Source organism: Sabethes cyaneus, chromosome 1 (assembly GCF_943734655.1).
Source record: "Sabethes cyaneus chromosome 1, idSabCyanKW18_F2, whole genome shotgun sequence".
Taxonomy (NCBI): Eukaryota; Metazoa; Arthropoda; class Insecta; order Diptera; family Culicidae; genus Sabethes; species Sabethes cyaneus.
In genome coordinates this window covers 6,984,737-7,008,218 of record NC_071353.1, presented here as the reverse complement: position 1 = coordinate 7,008,218, position 23,482 = coordinate 6,984,737, and the positions used below count along the sequence as shown (strand labels likewise).

General features: G+C 42.4%; 1 protein-coding gene across 1 annotated transcript; it reads left to right on the top strand.

Moving 5' to 3' along the window:
* Positions 1–274: 274 nt before the first annotated feature.
* Positions 275–23,473, top strand: LOC128736186 (cadherin-89D-like). Its single transcript, XM_053830670.1, has 9 exons — positions 275–338; positions 465–772; positions 1,037–1,486; positions 1,553–1,806; positions 11,637–15,914; positions 15,975–16,043; positions 16,100–16,303; positions 23,016–23,348; positions 23,419–23,473. The coding sequence occupies exons 1-9, from the start codon at positions 275–277 to the stop codon at positions 23,471–23,473; spliced, it is 6,015 nt and encodes a 2,004-aa protein (XP_053686645.1).
* Positions 23,474–23,482: the final 9 nt, after the last annotated feature.

Genomic DNA, 23,482 nt, shown 5'->3' with positions numbered 1-23,482 from the left:
ACCCTATTACAAACCAAGCAATAGACCAATGTGTTGAGTGACTTGATAAATGGTTTAGGCTTAATTAATATTAATTCTTCCCATCACGCGGCACAGTCAATCGTTTCCCGCTCTCCGGTCGCCCCGCCCGGCCCGTTGGGTTTCCAACTGAATCTGCGGGACGGGCGCATTAAGACATTTCGATTAGCTACGCTTCACTTCACGTGCAGCATGACACAGCAGCACAGAGCTTTACCTGATCCTGACAATACAGGCGAAATAAAAAAAAGCCGGCATGATAAAAAACCATGATGAATGGTTCGAGTTTCTCTACCGGCAGCAAATGAGCAGCTCAATCGGTTGGTTCAATTGATCGCTTCAATTTACATATTGAAAACGAAATCCACTTGTTAGTAATTCCGGCTCAACCCCAGCCAGTGGTGTCTAATCTATATCTTTAATTTTCCTTTCGCTTTCGCTTTCAGCCTGTAAACTATACTCCAAGAGCAATCTGCGCACGAAATCGGACGGCGTTCAGTTCCTTCGGCTGAAGGAGGACTTTCCGGTGGGCGGTGAAATCGTTTCACTTTACGCCTACCCTCGAAATTCGATACTGATCGCTCGGACAGAGAACTCCAGCGATTCGGAGTACTTCCGGCTGAAGGAAGTCAACAGCACCGTAGTCAGCGTCATTCTGAACCGCAGCCTGGACGATCTGGTCGACAGCGACAACCCGCAAAGCATACTGAAGTTCAGCGTTTTCTGCAGCGGGACAGCGATCAAGCAGGACAATGTAAGCTCTATTCAATGATTCAACTACTACTTGTCGTTCACTGATTTATGATCCCCTTGACTTCCTTCCTTGGGCGGCCATCGCTGCCACCGCACCCCAACAGCCGCCTGTTCATTTCTGAATTAATCTAATTTTATTTCCCTATTCACGCTCACCAAACCGGCTCGAATGTGACTGATGAAAACCGACACCGTAAATACTGAACACCGCCAAACGACGGACCAACCGACCGACCAACCGCGGCGACCGTTGGCGGCGAAGCAGCAGTCCTCGTTTTTCACCATCACTGTTTACATAGAAGACATCAACGATAATGATCCCGAATTTATCAATCTACCGTACGCGATAACGCTGGACGAATCAACGCCAATTGAGACGGTGGTGTTTAATAGAATTAAGGCAATTGATCGTGATAAGCCAAACACGCCGAATTCCGACATCGAGTACGCGATCGCACCGAAGCAGCTAAAGAGCGGCGACTTTCCGTTTCGGCTCGAGAGCTCCAAGCGGCCGAAGTTGATCTTGCAGCGGCCGCTGGATTTCGACTCCGGGCAGCGCTCGCTCAGTGTGCTGGTGATCGCGAACGATCGTGGGAATCCACCGCGCTCCGCAAACGCCACCATTCGCGTAACGATTCGCGATGTCGACGATCTGGGGCCGATGTTTACGCGGCCGGTTTATCACACCACGCTGAAGGAATCCTTCCCGATGACGGTAAGTGATCAGTCCGGTTCCGGTGGGAATTGAAAAATTGATTTTGTATTGATTTTTTTTGTTTAGGGTAAACCGATTCATCAACCGATCTACTTCGATCCTCCGATCGCAGCGTTCGATCAGGACTCGCTAAATGCGACGCTGATCTACAACATCGTCGATGGCAACGAACATAAACTATTCTGGATGGCACCGGAAACCGGTGTCATTTTCCTACAGGAGGAGATCGATCTGGAAGCGGAAAGCTTGCCGGATAACACGATAGTGTTACAAATTGAAGCCAGGCAGAAGAATAACCCGTCGAAAATGGCCCTCGCCAGGTAAGCTTCGATTCTGTAATCTGTAATATTACCTACAGTCAGTCCACAATCATGGGTCACACACAATTGTGGGTCATTTTAGCTTTAGCTACTAAACCCATGATTGTGGACTGATTGTGATTCTAATTATTCTCTTCCGTCTTATTTCGAAGTAATGAATGATCCCTTAAATTATAATACTTAGAGCGTAATGTGCTCGAATTAAATTAAATTAAATTAAAAAAAAAACAAAAACTTCAATTGAATTTATTATAATACATATAATGAAAAAGAATGTCAATAACGAATGCAATTTAAATTTTTACACGTAACATAATTCGACCTTTAACCGTTATCACCTCATTCGGAAGTATTTGGAGTTCTGTGAATAGAGAGTCGTCTTTCGGAGCGGAGATTCTTTTTATCACAGTAAACTATACTAGATATTGCTGAACGTTATAAATATTTCTTCACACTAGGCTGCCCAGATATAAACTAAAGGGTGGGACACCCGACCTTTCGGAACGCTTGGACTGAAAAAATGGAATAATTTTCAGAATTTGAACAAATTTCAACTTGATGTTTTACTCCAAACCGGACATGGACACGATATTAGAGACACAGTTTTACTTGCAATTCCACTTATTATTCTCTCACTAGTTTGACCTCTTTTCGTTCAGTATTTTTCCCTTTTGTCAACCGTTTTATGATTTTTACTCTCACTTTCCTCCCTTTATCTCTCGTTTTCCTTTTTTTTTTTGTCCCGTGTTTCCTGTTTCGTTGTGTCGTTATTTTTCTTTTCCTGTCCCATTTTTTCTTATTTTCAGTTTTGTTTTTCTTTCCAGTTTTCAGTCCTTTTTCTTCTCTTTTTCCCTTTTATTCATGTCTAGTTTTCGTATTTTTCTAGTTCTTTTCATCTCTTTTTTCGTTTTTAACCTTCGTCTGTTCCGTTTTTTCTCTTTGTGATATCCCGTGATTTTCTCGTCTTTTCTGTTATGTCCATTTTGTTTTTGAGTCTTTTTTTTCTTCCCTCTCCAATTTTCATATTATATTTCCCGTTTTTTGTTTTACCTTTTAGCCCGTTTTCTCTGCTTTTATTTTCTTTTTTTTTCGATTTTTTGTAACATCTTTCTTCTTTTATATCCCGTTTCACCTATTTTTCCCGTTTTTCTCATTTCCTCTATCGGTTTTGTTTCATCTCTCGCTGCATTTCCCTTTGGTTTCTATTGTTTTCTGTTCCGTATTTCCTTACTTGCCTCATTTTCCATGTTTTTCTTTCTCGTTTTTCCTTTTTTCTGCCCGCTGCTTACCCATTCTCTGTTCCTTTTCTCTTTTTTTCTTGTTCCGTTTTTTGCCCTTTCCGAAAGTCCTAATTTTTCTTCGTTATTAGACTCATTTTCCTTTATTTTCTATCTCGTTTTTGTTTTTTATTTCGGTTCCGTTTCGTGTTTATTCTTCATTCGGTTCTGATCTTCGTCACTTATCACTTTTTATCTTTTTTTCATCCCGTTTTTCAACTCCATCTCCTCCGTTCTTCCTTTTATTGTGACACTCTTACACTCTTTTTTTGTTTTTCTTTTTCGTTTTATCTTCGATTTCCATCTTTTTCTCCATTTTTTTCATTTCGATTATCCGGGATTTTAGACTCGATTATCCGGGAGAAAAAAAATACATTTTTTTAATAATTTATTTTAAACAAAAATGTCATATTTTTCACGTTAGATAATGATTCTAGCATGACACCTACTGATTCACCACCCCAGATGTATAAAATTCCTTTCCTGTATATTTTCGTCAGGGAGTAATGCAGATAATGGTATTAATTTAATTTTTAAATTGTTTCGTGGTATGATTCATAATTCATCATCATCATCATCATCATCAGCATCATCATCATCATCCAAATAATCATCCTCGACAAAATCATCATCATCAAACTCATCATCATGATCATGATCATCAAGATCATCATCATCAAAATCATCATCACCATAATCAACATCATCATCAGCAAAATCATGCAGCCGCGAATCAGGGTGGATCTTGCCGTATCAAGAATTCCTCTCTATTGTGCTCGGTCCTGGGCTACTCGTCCCCAATTCGTTGCGCGTCTCGATACGCGCAAGTCGGCTTCAACCTGATCGAACCGTCTGGCACGTTGGGCCCCTTTATTCCTAGTGTCGGTGGGGTTCTTGAAGAGAACGGATTTCACTGCACAGTTACAACGTGGCCGGCCCCCCGTAGTCTCCCAACTTTCGCCAGGTGTACGATGGAAATCTTTCCAACCAGTGCCTGTAGCTCGTGATTCATACGCCTCCGCCACTCTTCGTTTTCCGTTTGTACTCCGCCAAAAATAGTCCGCTACGCTTTTCGGTCAAATATGGCTTGGACATACGTGTCCTCCGTAAGCAAAGTTACTGTCTCAAGTCCGTAGAGGACTACCGGTCCGATTAGCGTTTTGTACATCGTCAGCTTTGTGCGGCGGCGCGTGCTCCCAGATCTAAGCGTCCTGCGGAGGGAAAAGTCGGCTCGATTTCCAGCTTGAACGCGTCGTTGGATCTCCTTACTCGTACTATTGTCGGTGGTGACCAGAGATCCCAAACATACGAACTCATCAACCACTTTCAGCTCATCATCAATAGTCACTGTCCGTGGGAGGCAAACGTTGCTTTCTCTGGAGCCTTTTCCTACCATATATTTGGTGTTCGACGCATTGATTTGTAACCCTATCCTCCTAGCCTCCGTTTGTAGTCTGGCTTGGATGCCTCCGCCGTCCCAAGGTTTCTAGGAATGATGTCGAGGTCGTCTGCGAAGGCTACGAGTTGGCTGCTCTTGCTGAAAATCGTTCCTTTCGTTTCGATGCCCGCTGTCCGGATCACACCTTCAATAGCGATATTCAATAACATACAGGACAGTCCATCTCATTGCCGCAACCCTCTGCGTGATTCGAAAGGACTCGAGAGTGTCCCCGAAACGCGCACGTAGCACATCACTCGCTCCAGAGTAGCTTTGATCAGCCGCGTCAGTTTGTTCGGAGAACCGTACTCGTGCATTATCTTCCATAGCTGTTCTCGTTCAATTGTATCATATGCTGCCCTGAAATCCACGAAAGTACGATGCGTGGGCACGTTTTACTCCCGACATTTTCCGAATGAAAATTTAATCCATTGTAGCACGGGCCCCATAAAGCCCGCCTGATACTGCCCTATGAATTCTCTTGCTATTGGGGATAGACGACGCAACAAAATCTGGGAGAGCACCTTGTAGGCGGTGTTGACCAACGTGATGCCGCGGTAATTACAGCCATCTAGCCGGTCGCCTTTTTTATAGATGGGACCGACTACACTTTCCAATCACCAGCATAATCAATATCATTATTGTCAAAATCATCATCACCACCATCACGATCACCATCATCATCAGTGAAAAAAAAATCAAAGAAAGGAATTTTCTAACTTTAGGGTAAATTATCCAATAGAAAACATTTATGATACCTAAAAGTAAAAGAATTTGGCATACAAAAAAATGTACCAAAAATAAATTTCTTCAGTGAAAAATATCGTAAGAAAAGAATTTTCTAACTTTGGGGGAGATTATTCAACACTAGCAATAGTTTTATGACACCTACAAGTCAAAAAACATGACACTCAAAAACAAATTTAGTACAGCAGGATTTCGAATTTCATTTGGCAACAAAAGCGCGTCGCCGATTTGTTACTTTTTATCAAAATACTTTTAATCCACGATTGCAACCATTAGATGATTAAAAAGTGTGCCAAGAGCCATCCATCCGGTGCAAATATGTTTTTGGCAACGTACGGTAAGACGCGTAGGTCTACGGCAATAAAAAGATTGTTCAAAACCTTCAAAACATTCTATAACTGCAAACTTTTTTTCATGAACACACTGAGGGCATCATTTTTTTCGTCATTTAAAGCTTGTCTGCGAAAACTGACCGATATTTAAGCATATTTTTGGAAGTGAAATATTAATATACTTTTCTTATGTTGTTATTAAGACAGCTAAAACCATTGTTGGTCCACTTTGTCAAAAATTAATATGTAAAAATTGATATAAATTGTCTTACCTTCGCAAATTATCCATCCAATGCATTCAAGAGTATCTTTTTCTGCTTACCGGTCGAGTGGTTTGTTAAAATTCCAAAATTAGGCATCAGGAGACCACCAACCAAAAAACACCATTATATCTTCTCAACTTTCACAAATTTTTATCACTAAGCTCAGGACTGAATGAAACAAGCATAACCTACACCTGTTGCATTTATCTACTCAGCGGAGCTTTTGAAAATGGCTCCTCGACACTTCTGTGCGCCGCACTAGCAAACGAAATTTCCAATAGGAAATCTTACCACCCTAGCAATATGATTTTCTCACTTCACGCTTTCAATGATTTTTATTTTACCAATTTCACACTTCTGGCTAAACCGCTAACGGTGCTTGCAAAATTTCACTCATACACTGATAGCAAAAGACTTCCATTTACCATCCATAATTTTACTTCCATTTCACACTGGCCGACGGGAAATGCACGCGCAAACTGAGACATTTACGGTTATAACGGTTTATTGAGACATCGCACTCAATGATATTTTGATTTTCTTCACTGTGGAGTTGAACCAGTATGCTCGTTATTTTTTCCAATCTTCAAATCGGTTAATATGTATTTGTAGTCTGCACAGAGCGAACAAACCAACCGATCTGATGTTCACTAACACTTATGAAAGATATGCGGTTTCCATTTTTGTGAAGAAGCGCTACGCCACCGATAAAATGGCTACCGCAATTCACACGATTTATTTCATTGAAGAAAACTATACTTCAATGGGACTCTATATTACAACTGCACCCAATGCAATCCAATTACCTACATATGGATAAGAAAACTGGAATCCGTGTTAACCGAGATTTTAATAATATTCATTCACACAGCACATAATTTCGAGAAAAACTGTTTGCGAACGTATTTTTTCTCTGTTCTGAATAGTTTCCTGCACGTGTTACACAACATAAACCTGCTTAATATACAAGTAAAACGGTTGATATAGTTTATTCTAAATAAACTTTCCCTAATGTGTAAAATAATTTACAACCAACGCGCGAATAAACTCTCATTCTTACGAGATATCAGATTTAATAACGTTCGCCCACTAAACAACGCCCGACGCCGACGATTCGCGAGTAACTGGTGTTTGTTCATGTTATTCGCGATCGGGATCGGGATCGCTAAAAGTGATGTCCGGTAATCGCTCGTTTAATCGAGTAATCGATTAGAGCATGGAATAATCGAATAACTTGTAATCGAATATTGCCGACACGAGTAATTCATTAATCGAATAGTTCAAATGGGATAAAAAATGCGAATAATTCCCATTAATCGTTCATAATCGCACGATTAATCGAATTATTAAACGAAATATTCGAATATTTATAATCGAATACAACTAGCACGAATACTGAACTAATCGATTAGTTCATACAACGCTAACCGATTAATCGGTAATCGAATTGAAAATTTCGGACATCACTAGCCTTGCCGCCTCTGTAATCTATAGTCTCTGTAGTAGTAACTGGTGGGCCTCCATGTTTTCGATGCCGACATCCGACATGTGCCGTTAGACTAAACGAGATCATATAATCGCTACGCTTCATACAGGTCAGTTCTTCAGCTATCAATGGGATCCACGCACAACCACCACAACCGTGCGTGAGCCTGCAGTGGTATTCATTAATGAGATGGCTATTGTAATTGAAGACAGTAAGTGATGCCAGCTTTTGCTGAAGAAAAATCCGTAGTATTACCATCTGTGTTTTAATCACAGAGTGAAGAGTTATAAATTATGAAGCTTTATCAAAATTTATATTAAAGTTTTGATTCAAATGGACGTTTGACCGACATTTGTTCTTCATATGAAGTGTTTTTCAGTTTTGTTAAAAAGTGACAGGCATTGACATTGATTGCATTTGAAACAAATTAATACTTTTTTGAATCGAATCAGAACGCATAATCATGACTTTCGTCATTCGCCTTTAGCCTTTATTTTTCAGAATTCTTTCATTTTTCGTCGTATGTTTATTTTCTATTTTGTCTTTAATTTTTCATTTTTTTCTACTTTGTATTAGTGTACTCCGACAACTTTTCCGCCATTATTGTCATCTTCTTGTCGTTTTTTGTTTGTTTTAATGTGATAATAGTCACTCTAAGAGCTTGGATCATTCATGGTTTCTGTGGGACTGGAATTTGAGCTCGAGTTATCGGCGTCAGAGATGTGAATGCTAACCACTACACACCGTGTTGACCCTCGTTTTTTTGTTGTCTTTAAACGTTTGTTGGTCGTTTTTCGTTATTTTCAACATCTGGTATTCTATCATCGTCTTTTTGTCTCTTTTCTGTGATTTGTTTGTCATTTTTTATTGCTTTTTGTGGCATTTTTGGTTTGATGGTATCGTCATTAGCGTTTTTTTTGGCATAGCCTGTCTCTGTTTTGCTGACTTTTGTTTCTTTAATACCTTTAGCCAAAGGCTACATCTATTGACAGTCTTTTCGTCGTTTTGTATGGCTTTTTTGGCTTTTTTTTTTGGCGTCTTTCAACTATATTTTTGTCGTCTTTCACTTTTCGCCTACCTGTCTTCACTTCTTTTCTCCGTATTCGTCATCTCATTGTGATTTCTCTATTATATTTTTATCGTCTTTTCATGATCTTTTGGCCATCTTTTTATGGTATTTTCGTTTTACGACATTTTGCCGCATTTTCTTCATTTTCGTTGTCATCTATCATCTTTCATCCTGTTTGATGCCAAGACAACAAAATTATTGTATGTTGCTTGTCTTTTCGTTGTTCTTTCGGTGTCTTTTGACGTAGGACTACGTCTTTGTTTACTATACTGGAACTGGGTAGCACTTTGTAAAAACGAAAATAGAAGTGTAACGTTTGAATGAAAGATTTCAAATGCTAATAACTACTAAACTATTGAACGAAATTCAACAATTTATATGTCGTTGGAAAGATAAAACGATCAGCAATTGTATGGAGGAGGCGAGAGAGTAATTTTAAGGACGGGGGGCTCCTATACAAATGAAACACAAATTTCCTCAAAACTCGAGAACTAATCAAGCAAATGGAACCAAATTCGGCATGTGGGGGTTTCAGAAGGCAAGAATTTTTTCAGAATGCCTGTAACTAAAGGAGAGCTACAGAATTAATAAAAATCGGAGCTGGTAGAAGCCCAAGCTTCGGCGATACTCTAGCTGTCGAAGCGAATGTGTAACGTTTCGTGCGCTTAGATCTTCCGAAGTCTGGGATGTCCGGGATCTGGAGGAGTACCAGGCGGACCCAAGTACCGTCCAATTAGCTTCGAGGTTCGATGTTGGTGTAACAAACTAGTTATCGTAGATTCGAATCTCGGCTGGGTGATGTTGCTAGAGTCAGTAGGATCGTTACACTAGCCTGGTGACTGTTATATACTCTAATAATTAGCCGCGATGTCAAAGAAGGGTAATGTCTAAAGACGGTTAAACCCAAGGCTTTCCTTTGGTTTTGCTGGTGAACCCAAAAGGAAGAGATCCTCTTCAAGCTGCGAAAGGAGCTATCGATCAGGAGATCACGAGAGATGAAGCGAACGTAAAAGTGCTCTCCTAAGAAACCGCTCGAGTGCAGAATTCGGATACGTTGGTAAGGACATGTGAAACTGGAGACGAGAAACAACCGGCCTCCAGCTTGCTAGCGGAACGAGATAGTTAGCGATCTTCGCGTCAGTTGTCACATACTCAGAAGACACTTCCAGAGAACTAAAGCTGTAACAGTCCGAGGAGAGCATAGCGTGGTGGTTTAAGCGACAAAATGTTATAAGAGCGGTGGCCAGAAGATAACGCCAACCTTTACGGTGACGCCACAGAACAGAAGTGGAAGTTAAAATCCAAACACGATCCATGCTCGAGCGAGTGATCGAAAAAGATTCCACTTGCAACTTTTTGGTCGTCACATTGATGACGGTGCCCTGAAAAGCTAAAAACTACCGAGGCGGGGTGGGATATCAGCATTTGAGACTCAAGCAGCACGTTTCCCACAATCGCCTAGACTAGAAGATTTGTACCGGAGGTCGGGACCAGGGACCGAAACGGTTACACTTTTTCTACACATTTACCAGCATGCAATGCCATGTCAGACTCTTAACCAATACCATCGCTCTGTACGGTTTCTGTATCGGCAGTGTCTATCTCTTGTAAGTGTCGAGACTAGCCCGAATACGCCTACTTGATAATAAGCAAACATTTGCGTACGTGAGCTGACCATTCATCAAAATGTCGTGTAGAAATGACATGCATTTGCCGCTTTTGGCTTATAGGTGAGTTGGGATCCCGTAAAAAAATTTACATTAAATTTGGCAGTAGAAACAATGCCTCTACAGCAGTTATTATTGTGAACATTGAAACTTATGGTAAATTGATTGTAAAAGTGCATCAAATTCAAATTTTATTCATATTTTTGTTTCTTGTTTCATGCTACAGAATTGGCCATATTTCATCATAAATTTGCTGCCTTTTTCATTTATATCTTGTTTTTTCGCCTAAAAACAATTACCATAAAAGTACGATAACTTTTACTGAAAATGAAAATTTTTGTTCGCGACAAACTAAATTTTTTATTGTTAAGATACTTAACAACCCGTCATTTTTATGGTAGAATCTGTTATCTTTTCGGACGATAAAATTTATTGTTTTTACTGCATTTTGTATCCTACTGTTACCATAATTTTTATCTTCGTGTTATGGTAATTTTATCTGGGGTAACAAGTCGTAATACTGGTTTAACGTCCCTGGTCGGAACTCTTTTCACCGGCCGAACGTACAACACAGAACAGACGGACTACTTAGTGCCAGTAGTCCCTCGACTAAAGGCTAAAAAGGCGCCCTTTTCGGACGAAATCTCAAACGTGGTCCTGAAGGCGATGATTTAAGAATTTGTTCATGAAGAACATGTTCAAGATGGTTTTGCAGAAATGGCTGGAAGAATGTAGCTTCCCGGACAGGTGAAAAGATTCAGAAGTTAGTGTTTACTGAAGCCAGGAAAACATCCGGCGATTCAAGCATCATTTTAATTTTAGTCTGCTGAAAATAAGTAGAGAACTCTTGGAGAAAATTACCCTTAGTAGGCTCACGATATAAGCGAAGCATGGGTATAAACGATTTCAAGACTTGCCCCTTCTGTATCGACAGACTACGCAGCCGGAAGATAGGACAATTACGGAGCTAGTGCAACGATTCTACTGACTCTAGCGGCACACCCCAGCCGATATTAAAACATACGACTCCTTAGGTGAGCATTGAACTTCAAAACTAATTGGACAACTGGACTGACGATGTACCTGGGAGGTCAATACCGTCTGTTGAACATGCAATTCGGATTTCGGAATGCTATTCGGTTGGGCGAGCCGAGAAGTCGTTCAAATAGAAGCGAATAAAAGAGCGTTTTTGGGGCCATTATGACGATCATCGTTAGAAACAATGCCAGATGGGAGGTGATCGGTGAACTCTTGCATAGAATGCAAGTCCCGGGATATCTTTACTGGATTCTGAGGAGTTACCTTTACTCCCGGGTGCTTGCCTACGAATCCGTCGTGGGACGGAAAACGCAGTCCACAGTAACGCACGAGATCACCGCTACCACCAAGAAACAGTGTTAAGGCAACTCTTCTTTTCACTAATATGCGACTTATTTTTCCATCATTTTTTAACTCTTCTTTAAAAGACAGCATAAGTTAATTAGTCTCAAAGTTTCATCAAGTTCAAATTTCCTAGCTAAATTCTTATCTTCTATTTTTTACGCATTTCAGAGTCGAGTTGGAGATCATCGACCTGAACGACAACCTGCCGGAGTTCGAAGTCGATCTGTACAACATTTCGATCATCGAAAACCTACCGAAGGGTTTCAGCATCCTGCAGGTGAATGCGATCGACCGCGATCAAGGTGAGAATGCCGAATTCTACTACTATCTGGCCAGCGAGGAACCGAAGGGTGCCTTCGTGATCGATCCCATGTCCGGCTGGATTGTGGTGAACGACGAGAGCTTCCTGGACAAGGAAACCCGGGGTTCGCTGCACATGCGGGTGAATGCCATGGAACGGGCGGAACATGTCGATCGGGGTCGTAACTACGGGAAGGTGCAGGTAGAGATTACGCTGCTGGATACGAACGATAATACACCGGAATTCGAGCAGGGAACTTTGTATGAGTTTAAAACCAACTGTAGTTCGGGTGTGGGGACCAAAATTGGTGCGATCAAAGCGATTGATCCGGATGATCTGGGTAATGGTCGAGTGCAGTATCACATCAAAAATGTACGGCCGAATCTGGCGATTCCGTTCAAGGTCGATCCCGATACGGGTGATATCAAGGTTTCCGAACCCCTTACCTACGGTAAGGTTGCTTTCTTTGTGGAAGCTCGCGATCAGCCGCAAAATCCTTCGGAATCGAGGTTCAATGTTGCGCTAGTAACTATCGATATCGTTTGTCAATCGATTGAGGAAATTGAATTTATTGGAGCTCCTTACGAGTTTTGGGTGGGTGCTGATGCACCGATCGGTTCTTCGGTGGGTCAAATTCGTACGACGTTTGATATGAACGCAGATGAGGAGATATTTTTTGATCTTCTGCACTCCTATCCCGAAGGAGTACCGTTCGCGATCGAAGAACGGTCCGGTATCGTCACAGTTATCGAGTCTCTCGATAAGTTTGAGCGACGTTGTTACGAGTTTGAAACGGTCGTATCGTATCTTCCGAATGCGGAAGGTAAAGTCGCTGATCAGCTGACGCCAGAGGCGTACAACAATCTCGAAAAGATCATCGTCACCAACGTTACCATTCACGTGATCAAGCACAACTTTATGTTACTGCGAGGTACCAACTCGACCCCGATTGAGTTTAAAATTAAGGAAAACAAAGCGAATGCCATCATTGGTCAGCTGAAATTCCAAGACTTCCAGGAGCAATGTGACGCTGAGGAAAAAGGTCTTCCTCCACTGATTTCGGTGCGAGGCGAGCGCAACAGAAACGACCGTCAGGTATTTACCTTGAATACCAAAAACCGAACACGCTACGGTCGAAGATTCATTCGTGAAACCAAACCGGACTTTGTTCATCTGTATCCACTGGTAAGCTTCGATGCTCTGTACACGACCACCAATAGCACCCGAAAAACGCGTAACTCTCGCCACTCGAGGATCCCCACCAGTGGCGTTCAGTACTCCCTGATCAACAGCTACGATATGGCCGACCAGATCCGGCTTACCAACGACGGTAAACTGATGACCGTCAAAGGTCTCGATCGGGAAAAGCAAGACACCATCAAGGTCACCATCATTGCGGAGTACTTCTACAAGCACCGTACCTTCGCCGGTATCTATCAGGTGGTGATTCTGGTGGAGGATGAAAACGATAATCCACCACGGTTCAACCTGCCCTACTACCTGGGTGTGATCGCGGAAAACTCCCCCATCGGTACGGAAATCGTTCTGAACAATCCAATCATCATCACCGATCCGGACGTCGGTAGCAACTCCGAGTACGAACTAGTCCTTTCCGGTGAATCAAATTCCTTCGCCGCTCAGTTCTCGAACGCTACACTTTCCAACTACAACAAAACCGTTGCTCACATCTTCAAGAACCTACAAATCGCAAATATCGATTCTGCGAGCAGCAGTAGTAGTGAACTGTTCAACCGAAGGTTGGACTTCCGCGCGAAGCCATACGAACTGAGCAACGGATCAACGCCGCATTTCAACATCCTCTTTATGGGCCCAAATAAACTGGATCGCGAAGAGATCGACAGTTTAAGTCTGAAGATGTTGGCCACCGATAACGACAGCCTCACGTCGGAGGTCGAACTGAGGATTCTGATTCTGGACGTGAACGACAACCCACCGATCTTCGATAAGGTTGCAATCTTCCGCAAAAGTCGATGCGAAATGGTGGAGAACTCCAGCGATCTGGAACTGTTCTATCTGGACGAACTGGAGTCGGAGATTCTTCCGCAGTTCACGGGGGAAGCGGAACGCGAGGCGGCTCGGGTAAACTACGGAGTGGAAAGTTTGTTTGAGATGGTCCAATCGGCACCGTACGTTGGAATGCCTCGGTTGTTTGACGCTGCACTAGTCGCTGGGAACCGATCGAGCGAGACAAGGCGGAAAATGTATATACCGAAGAGCCGACGGCGTTCAGGAGTTCGAAATACCCGCGCCGTAGGTCGGAAGTCGGCACTGAGATTTGCTTTGCCCGAAAATGTGGAGGTTGGTAAGGTGATTTTGAAACTGACCGCCAGCGATGATGACTTCGATAAGAATTCTAAGGTTTTCTATGAAATTGTGAATCAAGAGGAAGTGCTGCCAACGCAGAATAGGAGTAGCTACTTCAAGATCGATCGCAATTCGGGTGAGCTAAAGGCAGTTAAGCGACTACCGCCGGAGAGCGAAATTCGGTTGAACGTTTCGGCGAAGGATGTCGGCGGGTTGGCCGATGTTATTGGTTTGGAGTTTAAAATATACGACGTCAATGACAATGCACCGGTGTTCGAGAAGCAGTGGTACACATTCAAAGTGGACGAGGGAAATTATCCGATCACGGGGTCGAGGATCGGACAAGTGCGAGCAACGGATGAAGATCTTGGTATGAATGGAAATGTTTCCTACCTGTTGCTGGCGGAAGATGACATGAAGATTCCCTTTTCGATTTCTCCCTACGACGGAATGATTCGGGTTTCCGGTGAGATCGATAGGGAAACTGTGTCTTCCTATCAGTTCAAAGTACTCGCATCGGACAACAATTTCGATCTGAAACTATCGGCCATGGTAGACGTGGAAGTAATAGTTCAGGACAAAAACGACAACAGTCCGGAGTTTACAGCCTACGACGACCTACAGTATGATCGCAACAGCATCAAACGACTTCCGGTGTACGTTTCCTACATCAACGTCAACTCGAAACCCGGTACATTCGTCAAACAGGTTCAAGCCAGAGATAGTGACTACAAGGAAAACGGCAACGGCTTGGTGATCTTCTCCCTATCCGGTCAAAATGATCTGCTTCACTTCAACATCGATCCGAAGGATGGTGTGATTGTGACGGCATCAAAATTCACTCCTCCGCCCCAAAGGAAGAGCTATCAGCACGTTAACATTACGGTGGTGGCTTCCGATTTCGGTACACCTCCCCGATCGAGTGTTGCACTGTTGATTGTCAACCTTCAAGGCGATCCAGAACGCTCGGGTCACCTAGAAGACAAAATTCCCCTGTTTCCGTACAAATACTACGAACTGGAGCTACGGGAAAACGATCACGCCCCGAAGATTGTTCTGAACGTCACGTTGAACAAAAAGTACACCGGTGAAGCCTTCCGTTGGCAGATTCTGAACGAAGATTACGGCGAGAAGTTCAAAATCGACGAGAAAAATGGCTCGCTGTGGATGCTGGAACCACTGGATCGCGAGGATCAGGATTCGTACGAAATCAAAATTAAGGTGGAAAGGTTAAAGGTTCGCGAGAGCCGCAACATTCCGAGTGTGTTGTACGCGTTGGAAAATCCTATCAGGCGCAAGACGCAAAAGCTCTTCGACAACGAAGTGGAAATTCTGATCAAGGTTATGGACGTTAACGATAATGCACCGGTTTTTAAGGAAAATGACGGTCCGATCATTGCGGTGGTTCCTGATCGTGCCAACTACGGCTATCCGGTGCTGAAGGTAGAAGCTTACGATGCCGACATTGGTAGCAATGGGGAAATTCGGTATTCATTGCTAAACGAACCGGCCCGGCTGTTCGATATCGACGCTATGAGTGGACAGATACGTCTGCTGAGCTCGCTGATGGCATTCCAGGATCGGGTATTTGGATTCGACGTCAAGGCAACGGACCGAACGGGGGCAGACGATGGCAAATCGACGATTGCGAACGTTTTCGTGTATGTACTGAACGCCCATCAGGAAGTTTGTATGATACTGTCCGGTGCGCCGGTTGAGGTCGAGAAGCAAATGGGAATGATCATTGCCAGCTTAAGTATGGCTACCGGGTATGACGTCCGGATACGAGCGTTGGAAAGTAACGACAAAGTGGAGGACGCGTAAGTTGAAACACCAATTGGAATAATCAATGGGTAATTTTTTCCGTATTTTATTTTCAGTACGAATCTGTATCTATATGCCATAGATCGAGGGTCCAACTCGTTGGTGGACATGTCCGAGTTGCAGAGGTAATACCGGTTATTTCCACAGACAAGTAAATGAACTGACAGTGCAATTCCCGTAGGTCCCTCGCCGCCCTTGACATGTCAAACTTGAAGCCAAATTTGCCCATCATCGAGCTGACAGATCTGGCGACGAATGCGCTGGAACCGCACTCGTACGATGCGGGTATGAAGGGCATCGAACTGGCCACCGTTGTCATCGGCGGGCTAATATTTGCGGGCGGAACGGCTACAGCTTTGTGCATAGCCTGCGCTCGCTATCGGCGGTGAGTATGGAAGGGCGCTCAATCTTTTTGTTCCATAAGGCATGCTTATACACTTGAATTGACCTAAGTCAGAGTAGCGTGTAGCATTTGTGTTCATTCAGAATTCATCGGCAATGTCATTTGACAGTTTCGTTGCTAACCTAGCAGGCTGTGGAAAGATTAGTCCACAGAACAGAAGTGGAAGTTCAAATCAGATGCTAACGAATCTAGCGGCAGAGAAAACACACGAACGCTCACGAAAGCAATGATCCCTTTCTTTGCAAAAACGTTTCAAAAGAAAGACAAAATCGAAAAAGATCTTGTTACTCCATTCTGATCGTCGCGTTGCTCGAACTTCCAGTCCTATTTTGTGATTAATCGCTACGGAATAATGCACGCTTAGTTTGTAGAAGAAAAATCTCTAAATTATTAGAATTAATTATTAGACGTATCTTTACTAATACAGTTGTTTTCTTTCTTCTCATTCTCATTCTGGTATACAGGCATTTATATCGTTATTGATCACATTTTATGATACATAAAAACTTCACCTTCTGCATGCTAAGTCAATACATAGTAGTAGAAACTAGAAAACAATAACATTATAGTGTTATTAGTAAAATAGAAAAACCATAATTTGGATAATTTCGGCGAACTAACTAACAATTTGGCTGACTGTTAAATCATTCTGGCCATCGTTCTTCTTCGATCATCATATAAACAGCGTCATACAACAGAAGCTTTCTAACAGATAAAGAGATTTAAACATCGAATGAAATTAATCATTAAGGTTCGTATTAGAGTAATTTATTCACCAAAAAGACACCGCACTAGCTGTAAAATGAAACTAAAAACTTCCTTTTTCATTGTTTTTATCAATGGGCAAAAAGAATTAGAAGCTGCTGGTTTGGAATATGGAAGTGCAGGAAATCGATTGGTGATGGTTTCATCCTGCGCAGACTTCGGGAAGTGGTTCATTTTGCCCTATTATCCCCAAAAATCTTGATAAAAACTAATTAAAAAGTATAAAAACTTATTTGCCGTTGAAATGAACTCAAATAGCTTCCGTTGTCGTTGTCGTTCCTAACGTTGTCAAAACATCAGAAGAAACAATCCTCATTCATTCCATACTGTGCGGAATGCAAGAATAGTCCATTTTGCCCAATTCACACCTAAATACATGTTAAAACCTACACTCAAAAAAATCGACACGTCGCATCCACGTGAAAATTCATGTAAACTTCTGTACAGCAACTTACGTGAACTTCATGTACTAGTTAATGGGAAAATTGATAAAATTTACCGGGATCGCACGTAAACTGGTTAGTATGAGTGCGAGTTACCAATAATTGACGTGAAAATTACATGAAAAGTGTGATGGATGAGAATTACGTATGTTTTCACGTAAACTTGACGTGCTGACTTTTGAGTGTAATTAAAAGCATTAAAACTAGTTCAAAGACAGGGGAATGAACTCGAACAGCACCAGTATATTTGAAAGACATCAGAAAAGTTGAATGTCATCGATTTAGTACCGTGATGAAGGCACAATCGGTCCGTTTTGCCTGATTCTCTCCTAGATCTACAAAAACACGTGTATTTTCAATTGCGTAAAACATTCGTGATTTTTCTACGACGGTGTCTTTAGAGAAGTTTATCAATAAAATACAGCGCATCTTTTTAAATAATTTGGGCGATCTTATATTCATCTGTCAGGGTGATACAAACTTTTGTTTTTTTAATTTGTCCACAAAAAAAACTTTTTTCTTCAGAAAAATTGTAGGACACACTAAAATGAGCAACGTTTCTGAATACAGTAACTATATACCTTTTACTAGTTGCGAGATATAATGATTTGCTTAAAAAGTACACTTAAAAATCAATTCTGCACAATAACTTTGCATCCAATTTATTTATTGCTTTCAACTGTTCTCCAAAGATATTCAGTGTGATAAAATAAACATTTTTTCTGAAGACTGTTTTTGCATTTGAGTTAGTTTTAATCGCTTTAATTAGGTTATCTATATATATGAGGGTGGATTGGGCAGACTTCGGCGCAGGATGAAACTATCACCAATCGATTTCTTGCACTTTTATACATAACCAGCTTTTGTAATATTCCAAACCAGCGGCTCTAATTCTTGGGATTACGAGCTCGTTTTTGCCCATTGCAATGTTTTTAAAATGATATCTACTCGAACAGTGCCCAGTTACTAGGCCAGTGTATGTACAAAGATACATTGAGATACTATTGAGCTCTATGAACTTTTTGGTGGTTGCTGCATTTGGAGTTATAAATCTTTTGGATTGGTTACATCCTCTGACTGCCATCCAATTGGCAGTCACTTTTTGTTCTTCCCAGCGTCTAAGTTCCATTTTTATAGTGCAATTTGATATTCCGCAAAAAGGCCTCGGACCAATAAATTCAATTGTGAGTTAGAGCCCTCCTTTGCTAAGTCGTCTGCTATTTCATTGCCTTCAATACCGCAGTGTCCTGGAACCCAATACAGATTGACTTGGGCTTAAACGTCTTTCTATGACTTGACCCTTCTTTATCGACTGACCTCGCAACCGGCTGTTAGAGTACAGAACAATTACGCGGCTAGTGCAACGACCCTATTCTATTTCGCAAGCATCGCCAAGCCGAGATCAATGTTGCAAACCGAGCGAGAAGTCAACCATGTCTACTCTCACGCGAGAGAGTATGAGAAGCAAGCATTCAACGCTTACGCCACTCACGCAAGGGTAAAACAAACAGCCGCCGTTGCTGTGTGCAGACATTCTGTTACCTACACACTCGTGAAAGCACACCCTCAAATCGTATTTCTGCATAGCCCACTCGCGAGTCAAATAACAGCGCGGGCGGAAGGAAGGAAGGAACGCAGCGCACATCCACCGAGTGCGAGGTCTGCCCCGAAGTCTACGACCTCTTCCGGGTTGTCTGCTCAAAATAGTTTTGGTTACTCTTCCATCCTATAGGCTCGTCGATCAGCTTCTTTCCATGATTCATGTCCATTAAGGGCCACTAGGAGGATTTGTATTCTGCAGAGCGCCTGTTTTTTTTTGCGAATTGCAAATTACGGGACTTCAGTTAACTACGTAATCCATAGAAAGCTTGATTCGCACCAGCTGCAATTCATAGTTTTACTTCGGTAAGTCCCAATCTCACCACGTCTCATTTAAAACTCCTTAAGGCCTGTTTTACTGCTCTATGGTTGATTCGTGATAATTTTGGTTCGTGATAATTCTTCCATTGCTTTCCACGTTTGCTCTTCGTATTGCAGTTTCCAAGGCAATGTTGAATAACAATTTAGACAGTATATCCCCTTGCTTCAGGCCATCCAACGTCACAAAAGTGACTGAGGTTTCACCCGCTATTCTGACACATTATTTTGACCCATCCAGGATCGCACGAATCAGCTTTACTAGTTTCAAAACCATGTTCTAGCATTATCTGCCACAGCTCATTACGTTTGATTGAGTCGTGCGTCGTTTTAAAGACCACAAACAGATGATGAGTCTGCAAGTTATACTACCTGACGCAGGGTAAATATGTGTTCCGCCGTGGAGCGACCCTCACAAAAACAAGCATGATACTCGCCAACAAAGGACTTCGTTCAGTCCCAGATGTTGAAACGTAGCGTCCTCTTCCTTACTTGCCTTCGCCGCGTTCGACAACCTTGCGCGAATGCTACACACGACAAGATAGTGGTCAGAGTCGGTATTTGGTCCCCGGAAGGACCGTATGTGCATCGATGACATCCGAAAAGTGTCGACCATCAATCATGGAGTGTTTCCGAATATGCAGCCATGGAAAGTAGGTGCTACAGATGGTCATTCCTCTGGCCAAAGCAAAATTTATGTGTCCTAGACCGTCATCATTGGTCCACAGATGAAAGTTATATCTGGTCATGACAGTACGGAAGAATTCCTTCCTTCCGGTATACGCAATTACATCTTCGATGATGATTCTCACTTCATATTTTGGGCACCACTTCCATAGGTCCTCTAGAGCTTGTCGCATAACTCGTCGTTAACATCATCGGATTTATCATTTACCAGAACGTAGACGTTAATTAGGCTGTAGTTAAAGAATTTGCCCTTAATTCTTAACACACATAAACGGTCCTCTACGGGCCTTCCCCGCAACAGGATAACTCGTTGCTTAAGCGTTCCCAACACTATGAAACCGACTCCATATTCTGCCTTTCTTCCGCCACTGTCGTAGATGTGATACATGAAAGAAGTGGCCTGCACGGAGCCCCCTTCCTCCAGAATTAGGCCGCTGAACTTCTTGAATAGCAGCTATCTGTACTCCGAGTCGATGTAGCTTGTGGGGCGAACAAGCCAGCTGTGGGTTATAGGTTACCCTGCTATGCAAGAATCCTCTCGTCGCGTCGGTGGGGAGTTTACTTATGGTTATTATCTACAATTATTGCTACGAGCAGCACCATATTAAAGTGTAAACATAAACTCTCTCTCTTCGTTCTCTCTCAATCGGTTTGTCTGGGCATTAGTGAAGTAGATTTGGCTTCTTTCCATTTCGGACAATCGGGCATTCAGGAAGTGTAAGTAGTTCTAACCCCAAGTAGCAGTCTATGGTAATAGGCACCACACCAGTTCGTGCCGGTTCATGGAAAGTTCGGACATTGCAGGTATCATGTTTCCAATCGCTATACATTAATCGTTTCCTTCATCTTTACCGTGTTCTATACTAAAGGATCAGTTCCGTATTTCCACTTTCGTTGTTAATTGTAAATGAGAGTTTCGGTATACTACCTTTCCGGGGTCGCGATACCTACATGCCGCTGATGGGTCTACCATCTCAGGTATAGCTTACGGAATATAGCGTTACATAGTCAGACCGCCCGCTCTAAGACAGACGCTGTTTAAGCCGCTCTTTGCCAGGAGAATGGGCGTTCAATTTTATAACTCTTAGTTGAGCTGCTCCAGTACGTACCTGAAGTATTTCCAGGTACGGCCATCAATAGGCATTGTTTGACTTAGATCTGCGAGGAGGCTAAATTTTGATGCAAATAATATGTGCATAAAACTTCACAGTAAGATAGTGTGCCACAGTGGTTCGCCTAAAACTACAGTTTTAAGTTTTAGTTAAGTTTAGAAGCCTAAAACCACACAATAACATGTCTTCCAACTCCGTTGCACAATTGTCATTTGGAGCATTTCCAGATATGATCATGTCGAGACACTGGTGGCCTGACCTATGTTGGACGCTTTCTCCTACCTCAGTTGTTTTTCCCATTTCATATCCTCTTAAACAGAATTATGCTGGACATTTTTTTCGTGTTTTTACGTGACTATTGTAGGGAACGTACGAAGTTAGAAGAATTAAGGTAAAATAAATCTAATGAAACTAAATCTTTTGTTTCAGTGTAACTGAAATTGCTTTGCATATGTTGCGAGAATTTGTCAGACGAACGGTAAGAGACAAGGAGAGCAATCTTGAATCGCTCAATATGAGACTTACGTATACTACTGACACATGGCATGATAAAGCTTGCTCTAAAAACAAAGAGGCAGTTTTTGGACGAACGTAGACGTTTACGGACGTTGTTGTTCCGTGTTCCGGAGGGCTCGGTCGGAGGCAACCGAGACAGACACTACAACTATTTCTACGATAATTTTTAAATTTACGCGACTTTTAAACAAACTACAAAATTAACGCAAATTTCGGCAGTTTGCATATTGTTTACAATACATGAAAGAGCATTTTCAATGTATTAAGACACTCGACCGCCGGGTCAGATTCTGTCTGGTTGGGTGATCTCCACGTGTACCGATGGTAGAGGTTATGCTGGAAGAAGGTACGTATGGCCATGTTCTTGGAGGCGGCGAAGCCGACAAGTCTTAGGCCGTTGTCGCTCGTTTGCGGGTGGGCGCTGAATCGTCCAATCACCGGTTTGAATTCCTCCTCCTGACCAACCTGAGCATTACAGTCCCCGATGATAAATTTGACGTCATGTCAAATTGAGCACTACTGAGTATAAAACAAATTTACAGCGTGTTTACAAATCATTTCAAAAATTTGTGGAGTTTAGGGTAACCAACGTATTTTGGACCCCCTCAGCAGCTGTACATAATTTGGACACTTACACTAAAATCAAATGGATGTGTCCAAATTAGGTACAGCTGCTAATGGGGACCAAAATCGGTTGGTTACCCTACGTAGCGATGTAAATAAGAGCAAATTTTAAACCAACACTAACATTAATTTGACTGCCAGATTATTGAGCCAAAATTCGACTTTATTACTTGACCCTTAACTTTATTTACATGATTTATATTTACATCTTTCTATAAAATTCATCAGGTTGTTCACTCATTAGTTCATTTAATTCGTACTCAGCACTGCACTGCTGAGCAGCACCGGTTCGAGGAAACAAAACCCCTACTTGCTTATGGCGTTATAAAACGAACGAACAACCTCTTGCAAGAGAGATTCAATTAAAATGACTTGCATAAAACGGAATTGAAAATTGTACAGAAGCTTGCGTGAAACATGTAGCTGGGCAGAATCGTAGATTAACCTTTACGTTATTTGATAAATAGCGAAACTTGATCCGTTGGAATGTGTGTTATGAATAAGTAGATTTTGTTACATCGTTTCTTACGAGCAGCGCAATTTCCGCTACTCTTTGAATGGAAAGCGCCCTACTCATCTCACCTAAATCAAACCGACTTAGATAAAAATCAATCCGACCCGTTTTTCTAGCCTAATCCCGCTGCCGAATATTAGCGGTGGCAGTCGACCTCAGGACGTACGAGCAACGGGAATGCGAAACACCGCCTCAACCCTGGCAGTCGCTAACGACATGAACACCGGCGGCGGTATGGGAAACATCAACAGCAGCAACAACAACAACAACAACGGAAGCAGCCTCGGCGGTAGCATCACCCGACCGATTGCCCGAGTCGACATTCAGCCGGTTATCACTCGGGCGGATCTGAAAAGTTCCATCTTCCATCCGAGTTTCCACCGGCAGTTCGTGACGAACATCAGCACCGAATCGACGGCCGCGCCGCCGGTCAACGATGAAAATAACAGGTTTCTTGCAACTCAACCTGTACGAAAAGTAAACCCTAATTAATCACACATTTTCCGTTATTTTTTTTAGTGATAGCTACGAGGATTCGCTGAAGGACTCGCTAACGTCCAACACGAGCCTCTGACAAGAGGAG

Bases quoted from the DNA above. Each gene is read 5' to 3' on its own strand.
- LOC128736186 (XM_053830670.1), top strand. From the start codon at position 275: ATGATAAAAAACCATGATGAATGGTTCGAGTTTCTCTACCGGCAGCAA. The intron at 1,807-11,636 runs GTAAGCTTCGAT...TACGCATTTCAG, and splicing joins TCGAAAATGGCCCTCGCCAG to AGTCGAGTTGGAGATCATCG. The intron at 16,044-16,099 runs GTAATACCGGTT...CAATTCCCGTAG, and splicing joins GACATGTCCGAGTTGCAGAG to GTCCCTCGCCGCCCTTGACA.